At 32.2% G+C, this 10,728-nt stretch overlaps 1 protein-coding gene across 2 annotated transcripts in view; it reads left to right on the top strand.

Moving 5' to 3' along the window:
* Positions 1-3,100: 3,100 nt before the first annotated feature.
* Positions 3,101-10,728, top strand: part of LOC106472333 — a 10,069-nt gene continuing 2,441 nt past the window's right edge. Inside the window, exons 1-7 of one of the 2 annotated variants that reach the window (XM_022400933.1) lie at positions 3,101-3,243; positions 3,443-3,604; positions 4,910-5,068; positions 5,778-5,977; positions 6,793-6,936; positions 7,761-7,922; positions 9,005-9,231. In XM_022400933.1, the coding sequence (XP_022256641.1) occupies positions 3,541-3,604; positions 4,910-5,068; positions 5,778-5,977; positions 6,793-6,936; positions 7,761-7,922; positions 9,005-9,231 (956 nt within the window). In that variant the 5' untranslated portion in view covers positions 3,101-3,243; positions 3,443-3,540. Of the gene's footprint in view, positions 3,263-3,442; positions 3,605-4,909; positions 5,069-5,777; positions 5,978-6,792; positions 6,937-7,760; positions 7,923-9,004; positions 9,232-10,728 lie in introns of both variants that reach the window. The other variant, XM_013932970.2, reaches the window with a different exon arrangement.

The raw sequence follows: 10,728 nt of genomic DNA, 5'->3' as shown, positions 1-10,728 counted from the left end.
CATAATTAGTACAATGTTTATCATCTGTGAAAACAGTTTTGGTCAACTTTTATCATTCAGTTCCTCCATGAAAACAGTTTTGGGTCTCCTTTTATAATTCAGTTCCAATTTCCACTACCTGGAAACTAGAATCAGTGTAATGAACTAACGGGTGCCTTCTTCTTATTGCATTCACTTGCCTAAAGTATGCAAGAACCCTCGCATTCCCTCCTTCTTATGACAATCATCAAGAACTCTCTTTCAGAAGATGGTTCATTAATTCCTGCTACTACCCTGATTTTTGGTTTTATCAGATGTGCATTACCCGTGTCTGTGTGATGACATGCAGTTGTTGTTCAAACCCATTGGTCATCTGATCCAACAAACACATCATTAAACTTCTTAAGTGGGTCATTGAGTTCAAATATTTGTGTCAGATACACGAACTAAAGACTTCAGGTGTTCTGTAAGCTCAATGTTCATGTTTGGGCATGGTACAGTAGCTGCAACACTTGGCTCCATTGCATTACCTTTGCCTCCGTTCCAGGTGGTAGCCAAATATTAAATGCTAATAACATTAGAACTGGTATAGCTGCTGAACTCAGATATATAACTGTAAACGCAAATGTAGCCTGCTTTCCAAACAAAAATAGTGTGTTCCACACATCAGCTCTATCCCCACACTAGATAGCTACAATGCACTGGAGTGTATCTAAAGTAGACGATAGAACAACATTTGCATGTTCAGCATTAACACATTCTCCTTCTCAGAATGCACATGTGCAGTCCACTATTCTGCTTGGCACTGGATGATTAAGCTAAAGAACTGCAGCTTGGCTGTAATAACGTGACTATATTTTGTAAAACAAACTAGTGAAATTTCTATAAAAAGGTTGTACTTGTATTCACCATAATTCCGGTGTTTACGGCCTGTTACCAAGAAAACAATAATAATAAATTGCTTTCCACACTTTGGGGTCATGCGTTATGAGCGACAGTAAAATTCCACTATTTGCTCTAACAGGAGTAACCCAAGACTTGGCAATGAGTGGTGCTGATTAGCTGCCTTCCATGTATTCTATGACTTCAAAATTTGGCCAGATAAGCCTTCATTCCTGTACGAAGATAAGAAAGAGATAACTATGTATGGTTGATGAATGACATAATCAAGACAAAATTTGAGAAATATTTTCCCCTCACATCTAGCATGTCATCATTTAGCCATCCATGAACCTCCTGACTCCAAAGATGAATCAATATTACAGACATAGCTCTCATCATGGCTGAAGAAAGTTCTTTGTCCAAGGAAATGATTCATCCAGTTCTTGCCACATTTATAGATCACGTTCCTACCTTAAATACACTTTCATCTTCTCCACCATAAGTGCTACATAGTTTTAGTACGTCTCCTTCTACGATTATGGTTTATAAACTTTTGTAAACCATAGAGTGAGATGGAAAGAAATCATATTCAGAATATATATATTCCACAATAAACAAATCCTTTGGTCATAGCACCATGCTGTACCTTAACAATTTGCTTTGATATATAAGTACACTGATTTTTCAACAGAAAAGTATTACATATCTACAGTACAGTAGGTTCTGAAAATATTATGTACAAAATAAAATGAACAAGGACAGTAAAATAAAAACAAACAAACACAAATGCCTAAATAAAACAAGTGTCTTTATTCATAAAATGATAAAGTTCTAGGTTTTTACTTATTCTGACTGGCTTATATATTCCTTGTTAACTGACAGGAACTGGCTGTTGTAGTAGTAAGAAGCACATCTATACAAGTTGAATATAGGAGACAGAAGAATGATGACACCACACTGTAAGATCAGACCAGGTCCTAGTGTAGTATCTCACAGTCCTTAGATTATTTACATCAGCAATAATTTCCAATGTGCATAATTAAGGGACGAAAGTCCCAGTCATATACTAAATTGTACATGCTTCTGTATCACCTTTTGATATGAGTTTGACCTAACTACAGTAGGGCATAACTTAAAAATTGGACTAAGCAGATATAAGCTTTACGGAACAATTATTGTGGTATCTAACAATTCTTAAAATTAGAGGATTGGTAAAAGTTAGCGACTTTCGTTTTTCAAAGGTGACTAAGTTCATGCAGATCACCCGCAGAAAAACTCAAATTTTCTTACGTGAATATGTCTTATTAAGATATATTATTTCTAGTTGTTGAAGCGTGGAATTAGCAGCTTTTTTTCATTTGTGACATCAAATGCCTCTTTGGGAATTACATCGCTTTTCAGCTAACTGCATAAATTTTATTGGTTGGTCTTACATACATGGATTGTTGTTGTTGTTTGTTATTAAGCACAAAGCTACACAAAGGGCTATCCGTGCTTTGCCCACCATGGGTATCGAAACCCGGTTTCTAATAATATAAGTCCGCAGACATACCGCTGAGCCACTGGGGAGTTAAACATTTCGTGTTAATTATTTCGAAAGAACATCTATAGGTTTAAAACAATTATTTCTACAAGTGGATAGTGATTCAAAGTCATAGCCAAGGTTCAAATATGAGGACGAAGAAAATACTGGGAGCGTATTGTATTTGTCTGTTTTAGCGTAAAGCCATATCATAACCTTTCTGTACTCTCTCCACCGTGGGGAATCGAGCCATACATTTTAGTGTTGTAGGTCCGCTGACCCACAAATGGGTAGTATATTGTAAAAACGTTTACTTTTTATTGTTTCTAGGTTTGTGTGTTTCTTATTCATATACATCACCCACGTTTTTCTTGTGAATAAACGTCTATAGTTATTGTTTTTTCCTTCATTCTTGGTCATCTACTAAAGTAATACTTTAGTGTATTTTGTCCACTAATGTTAACGTTTTGATACGTAATTTTATGTTGTTGTTTTTTGTGTGTTATTATGTGTATCATGCGTAATAGCTAAATAGTTTTTGAAGTGTAAGCTGCTAGGTGCTTTAGTTATATACATTTTACATGTATGTACATTTTTAAATAAGTACTCACAAGACAAAAAAAAGCGATAAAAAAGAAAAATAGACGAAACAGATGTGTTCGTAATTTTGTATATATTTTGCGCCATCTATTGAACTTGGCCAAGTCTGTTAATTCACCAACACCTTTTTCAGAAGTAAGCACCAATCAAAGTGTTTCATATTCCAGACCCGCGAATTTCCGCAAGGTTCTTAGCGCGCAGACCACTTTCCTCGTCTGATTAGGTGATTGTGCATGGAAGCAAGGTCTTTTGTAGAAAAGGTTATTGTCCACACGAAGGGTAACGTGGTGCCCTAAATTTTAGTGAAATTGCAGTTTAAAATATTATTTGCTTTCTTTTTCATCATGTCTCTCTCAAACTAATTGTACTGACTTAGGTTAATTTTGCAACTGTTTTATTAATGATATATCATTATATGTATTTATTCCAAATTAAATATTTCCAATTTATTATGTACAGGACATCAGTAACATTCTACTAGGACCTGCTGAAAGTTACCTTTTAATTGGGCAAACTGTAAAGTAAGCCAAAGTCAAGGCCGGAGTTTGTAGAAGGTTATGGCTGCAAGGAGACAAGCTTTACGAGAAATAACTCGAAGTGGTTCTCAAGGAAGTTCAGAGGGTTGGGTATTTTTTTTTTTTGTTAGTTAAGTAAATTGTGGTAAATATTGTTCAATGAGTAATGTGTTTCATTAATCACTTTTTTTATATTAACCGTTTTTTTTTTTTAGTGTGCGAGTTACCACTAACAAGTAATGTGTGGTATAACCATAACGGGTATTTTATAACTATGATCCCAGTAATGTGAGAAACCGAGTAGACATTGATATATAGACTATTAATCTGTAATAAAAATTGGATACACCGTATTAACGGTTAAAATATCGAAAATCATCACTTAAAATTTTTTTAATTTTAATTTTGTGGTCTGAAAAGTGAACTAAAAACTTTATTAAGGGTCATTTTCATGAATAATTCCTAATAATATTTTGTTTTAAGTTGTCTAAAACCTTTGGAGCATGCAGAAAGATTCTTTGGAGTTTTGAAGTTTCATTGTCAGAATACTGAATTAAACTCCAATTACTGTTTGAAGGTGTTCCAGAGTTAGTAGCGAGTCTTTTTTTTTTTTTTTTTTTACAAAAGTTTTCTTCAGTTTAAACTACTGCCAAGTTTTCAACCCTTTTCTAAAGTCAACAGCATGATAATCATGCCAAATAGGGTCATGTTGATTACTAATGGATTTATTCCAAACACTTTATAAAGTTTCGTTTTGACTAGTTTCAAAAGTTAAAAATAATATCATAATTAGCCATAATGTGCATGTAATCGCTGAGTTTCTGCTGTAGTTATGGCAGATAATATTCAGAAACTCGTGAATTTTGTTGAAATATAAAACTACTAGTTATGGTTTATGTTTTCATGTTTTAAGTATGTAGAATAAACTTAAACACATTTATCAAGAGTTAAGGTGACAGTAAGTTTTATGTAACAATTACTCCTTCAATATTTCTGTGGAGTATTTTACATAATTGAGGGTAAACAACATTAAGTTTATTAGAACAGTATTTCAGCTTTTACTAGTAGTTATTTATCTAAATGAATGTTTCTTATTAGAATATTACAAGGTACGAAACTATTAGTAGGAGCTAAATTTTAAAAAGCTTTAGATAAACGTGCCTTTTATACTTTAGATAACTATAAACTGGGATAAATCTAATTCTCAAAATTACATCTATTTTTTTACTTGAATTCAAAATTATGAAATACTAAATAGTATTTAAAATTTTTATATTAATAAAATATTTTATAAACTGGGGGCTCGAGCCTCACTAGTCCCAGACCTGATTGCTACACCCTTGCTCCAAGTGTAGAACTATTTACAAATGTATTTTTCTAGAGCTGAAAGAGGGTTCTTTTCTTAAAATAGTACGAACTCCCAACAACGAACACAACATTAACTTTAATTGGTTACCCACACCAACTTCTCCAGAAGAAGAAGTAATTCGTCAACGTGGACGAAGACAGGTGACACAGAGTTTCCTTATGGACTGTTTCTCTTCACCTAAAGGAACCCCTAGACTCAGATGTAGGTTCTATCTAGAGAAAATAATTGAATTGCATCTTTTCTTTTTAAAGTTTTATATACACGTACATTTTTTAAAACGAGGTGTACGAGTAAGGTGTTCCCAATTTGAGTTCAGTAACATTGCTATATTTTATAAACTTTGTAACCTGTATAATTCTTCTAATTTGGCTGCCCCACGTTTCTAAGGTGTTTAATAATATTGTTACTAATTCTGCAAAATATTTACAATCACTATTAAACAACAATTTTATAAAAAAAATGGATTTTATCCCAGATTAGAAACCATAAAAAACAGCAATTCTACAATTATGTCTGCCCCACGTTTCATGTAGAAATTAAAGAGTTGATTAGTTTAATAATGGCATTATCTGGTTTTTTGTCTTAATTATTCCGAGCGTTACGTGTTTATTATGATTGGCTTTACAGATTTGTCTGAAAAAAAAAATTATATTTTTCTGTTAAATTTGCATTATAACTACAGTATGAACATTTATAAATAAAGATGTTAATCTAAATTTTGAACATTTTTTTTTTTTTCATTGTATCCTTCTTGACTTTTCTAATTTTGTTTGGAAATTTAAGTAACATCCATTGATTTATTAGATGTAGCTAAGACATGATTTAAATTAAAAAAAAATTCAAAGACAACAAATAGTAAAAATTAAATAACTTAAAAAGTACAATACTTGTTTAATATTTTTTCTTGAAGCCGAGATGCGTGGAGAAACACCCCCGAAAACACCATCCAAATCTCCCAATAAATCAAGGACTCCACAAAAATCAAGTCCTTCTTCCACTAAGATTTTGGCAACCCCCACCCGCACTTCTCCACGAAAACGTTTGAATCTATCTCAAGATACTCCAGATAGTGACACAAGTGGTTTCTTGGGGTTTTCGAGAAGCAAAAGAGTGAGTGTCTGAAGTTTGAAAACATCTAGAATATATGTACCGTACTTTAGTTATTGAAACTCAGCTCTGGCTGAAATCTTTACCATTAATTAATGTGACCTCGGGGATTATTCATTTGTGAATGTGTTGTTGTTTTTTTAGCACCAATTTTTGATCTTATTTTGTCCCTGGAGCTTTTTTAATTTTGTATTAAAAGAGCAAAGTTTTAAAACTAGGATATATGGGTATAGAAACCACCTCAACATTATTAATTTTGAGCATGGCTGATAATCTTTGTTTATGAAACGGCACATATCTTGAGTTTACGATTAATATACTTTATTTAATTTTATGTAACTCCCATAAAGTGATATTTATGTGAGTTGTATAAAAGATAACAGAATAAATCGACGTTAGGCTCGTTCCATTGTAACATGGTCTCTACATCCTGAAAAAGAGCATCTATCAGAAATGCAAAAAAATCACACTATAAAAAGTTTTCATTTAGATGAAAGTTCTAAGTCTAAGTTTTCCTCTCGTGTCTTGAGAAACAACACTAATTCAAGGACTTGTATAAAGGTACCAACACTGACAAAGGTAATTGTTTCTTTACACAACAGTTTTTGATATAATACTAGCCTTATGTGTTTTAATACGTGGCATATCGTTTGAGTATAGTATACAAGTCTGTTAGTATGTCCTTTTTATGTAAATTGTGTACGTATATATTATATAGGCCAGTTATGAACTCTTCCAATTGGTAAAATGCAACGGTTATCATCATAACACCATCATTTACCGGTGTTTAATATCACGATAACACTTAATTTTTTCAGACTATGACCCAGTCCAAAAAAACAAAAATTCAACGAAAAACCCCTCCAGGGATCAACGTTGATGTGGCACTAAAAGCTTTAAGTCATAACCAATTGATTGAACTACTTCAGGAACTAATGACTTCTATTCCTGACCTGAAGAAGGTAACGTGCAAACTGATGATTGTTTGATTGGTTTCATAATACAGTTTTAACAACGTATGCTTATAGGTATTGATGTGGGTTCATAATATGGATGAGATATACGGGTTAATAGAAGGAGGTTCTCTGGCCACCGTATTCACTTGTACAGTTAATTATTGTGTAGTTTAAGTTTTTATTTGAAACAAAAACTTGTTTATATAACTATCTATTAAAATAATCAGTTTTTGTCTGTCCTGAAAACATGCACGTAGCTTACTATCTTAATGTGTATGGATGTAGACAAAAGGCAGATGTAAATGTTAGTAGACATGTTGTACAATAACGTATTAAAACAACATTATTATTCTATATTTAAAGATGTACTGTTGCAATAGTTGTAAGCTATCCAATTATTGTTTTGTCTTTAGATTAACTGCCCCCACAGTGGCACAGCGGTATGTCTGCGGACTTACAACGCTAGAATCCGGGTTTCGATACTCGTGGTGGGCATAGCACAGATAGCCCATTGTGTAGCTTTGTGCTAAATTACAAACAAACTTTAGATTAACTAACAAACTAAAACATGCATTTTATTTATTAGTCTTCTGTGAAATACTTAAAAACATTTTACTGCATATTAGTCAGTGAGGATAAAAATTAAAATATTAAAGTCAGATTACGATTAGAAAATTTGTGTTAAAATATTCAGTGGTATTTTTACAGTACGGGAAAATTGAAAGAATAATATGTGTGTGTTGTATTATGTTATTTATTTTCTCCCACACAGTTTAAGTGTTGTTTTTATGTTCAAATTTATGAATGTTTTACATTTTCGGGAATTTTAGGTTGTTGGGGAACGTTTGCCAAGCCCAGATCTTCAACCCCTAGAGAAAAATCTAAATAACCTCCAGCGTAACATATACAAGTCTTTCCCAAACACGAGGTGGGGCTCTAATAGAGATGATTTTTGTTATCGTAGAGTTCGCACTCATCTAGAAGCTTTTAAGGTTGGTATAGATGAAATAAAGTGAAACAGAATTTGATGGTATAACAGTTCACAATGTAATTCTTTGGATTTTTAGTTAATATTATTCAAATTTAACTAGAAAAAATTCCACTTTCCTAGTATGTATAAATTATATTTGCAGCAGAGGGAAATTGGTAAAAAATTTATTAATTCTTCATGAATTTATATATTCCTCAGTATACTGATTTTTTTAAACTCATGCTGACAATTATACAATATTCTATTGTAATAAAATTCAATGTATGAAAAAAAGAAAGGATAATGTCCTTACAAGATAATTAGAAATTGTCATATGTAAGTAAATAGTTAATTTTTACATTTTTGAATATTTGCACATAAAAAAATGCACACTTTTATACAGGTGATGTTGGAATGCACAGGTTTTAATTATTTTAAGCAAGTTTTTTCGTACTAACGTGTTACATTTGTTTCACACACTTTCTGTCCTTCATTTGCCAAAGGTAAATCATGGAACTTGTAATGCTAAAAACGGGGCTTAGATACCTGCCATCTGCATAGCACAGATAGCTCATTGTGTAGTTTTATACTTAACACACACACTTTCTCAGTGTGTAGACACTATATTTAGTGAAGTAAATGAAAAGTTTAGTCTGTGTGCAGGTTACTTACCAGCTGAGATGTTAATATTTGAATCTGTCAGATTATTTGTTAGCTGTTGTCTATGCAAGTAATATAATAATAGTGTAATCTGAATTCAAAAGGCTATATATACAAATCAGTTATGTCTAAACTTTCAATTTTTATAGAACCAAACTTGACTATTTCTGTTAACTTACCTCAAGTTTCGAACATGTTTAATATATACTTATATTAACTTTTTGATGTATTGATCCCATTAAAAGTTGTATTTTGAGATGCTTTTGTTTTTTTCTATGTTCCAGTATTGGATCTGATTTAGTTGATGGTTCTATTTGTAATAGATTTTGAGGCCGGATTTTGTAGTTTTGAGGTACAGTAAAAAAAGATAGATGTAGGTAATTTTCTGTTTGTTTTTTTAGTGTCCAGTTTGGTGTGGTAGAGCTAAAAACTATTTCTTTTTAGAAAGCATGTATACAGCAAGGACGACAACTAATAGAGAGCCAACAGTGGGGAGCTGCTGTAGACTATGTCATGCTAGCTTGGAGCTATGTTAGACATTTGCCAGATTGGGATGAGTCTACTCACAACTGTATCAAGGCCCAGTGTTTTAAAACTTTATCAACACAGTGTATGACATCTGTAAAGAAGATGGCAATGGATATTGATGAAGTGGAAGACATTGTTGAAAGGTATTTAAATAAGGATATTTTTTGAGAAAATGAACACTTTTCATATGATATATAATTAAACAAAAATCAAATGTCGGACAGTTCTTGTGAAACTGTTATATTTTCATTATTAATGAGATAATTGAAATGTTGTTACTCCAAATATTTCTATCTATTGGTCTTGCTACACTTCATAGATCATTCCAGTTGTAAATGAATTAATAAGTTTGCAATCAATAATATGTAACGTTGTACACAGAGAATCGTATGTATATAAACTCTTTGAATTTTAATCGTGAACTTCCTGTTATAACTAAAATGGGATAACTTTTGCAGGTTAAAACAACTGAATAATAAACTTAAGTGTTGGTTAGCTGTGGGGCACCAGCTATTAGTTTATATATATTAAGTTGATTGTAATAATCTTAAACAGAGATTAGTAGTATTTGCTGATTGATTAATCATTTAGTACAGGGTATATATAGAAACCTAAAAAAAGGTTTTTGGTGGGTGCTTCGAGCCAGCTACCTTCTCTTTAGTCAGCAATTAAGAAAAAGTGGGTTATGGGTGATGTAAGACGATTGCCTTCTCTCTTGTCAGCAGTTCAAAAGTGGGAGACAAGGCAATGGAACCCGAGACTCTTGAATCAACAAAGCTGTACAAACTTGAATATTTAAAACAAAAGCTTGTAAGGTCAACTTTGAGCAGAGCTGGGATAGTCCATTTGTGTTTAACAACAAACGTAACAGCGATTGGATGGTTGAAATAATCAGTTAGTACTGATCAGAATCACTAATATCGATTAGTTGATTATTTTTATGGCAAACGATATAGTCACAGTTTTAATTAATTCATTAGTTTGTGACATTATTTGATTAGTTGCTTCTGATAGATTAAACCACTCGGCTCTAATCTTTCTTTTGTTGTGAAAAATTGAAAATATCCTGACTATCAAAGCTATAAGGGGGTAAAAAAATATAATGATTGTGTTTGCAAACACACGTGTATTTTGTCACTACTTGTACACACTCAAAATACTGTGCCATTAAGGTCAGTAATGTATTACATTGATCTGAGACACAAACCTTACTCTGAGATACTAAAGTTTGTTAAAAACCTGTACTTCATGTAATTAATCACTCCATAATTGTAATGTGTAAATAATAAATATTTATTAGCTTTAACCCTTTTTTCGGCATGGGCTGGATCCCTGGGACCGACCTCCTAACCATTTTGTGCTTGTTATAGTTTTCATACTATAAACTTTTAAATTAGTAAGAGTATGTTATGGAAATGTTTCGCAGATTATCAATAAACATTACAATGCTGTTATACTCAAAATATAAATTGTTTAAAATTAAGTCTTAAAGTTTGTAAAGCAATGTTTTTCTCGTGCCTTTTTTTTTTTTTATTCTTTTCACACGTTGCCTATCTATAATGTAAAGTAATTTTCATTTAAAGATTGAAAATACTTTTGTGCATCAGAAAATTTTGAAATTCCACATGCAAAATCTTAAT

This window comes from Limulus polyphemus, unplaced genomic scaffold (genome assembly GCF_000517525.1).
Source record: "Limulus polyphemus unplaced genomic scaffold, Limulus_polyphemus-2.1.2 Scaffold5252, whole genome shotgun sequence".
NCBI lineage: Eukaryota > Metazoa > Arthropoda > Merostomata > Xiphosura > Limulidae > Limulus > Limulus polyphemus.
This window is presented reverse-complemented; position numbering and strand designations above follow the sequence as displayed.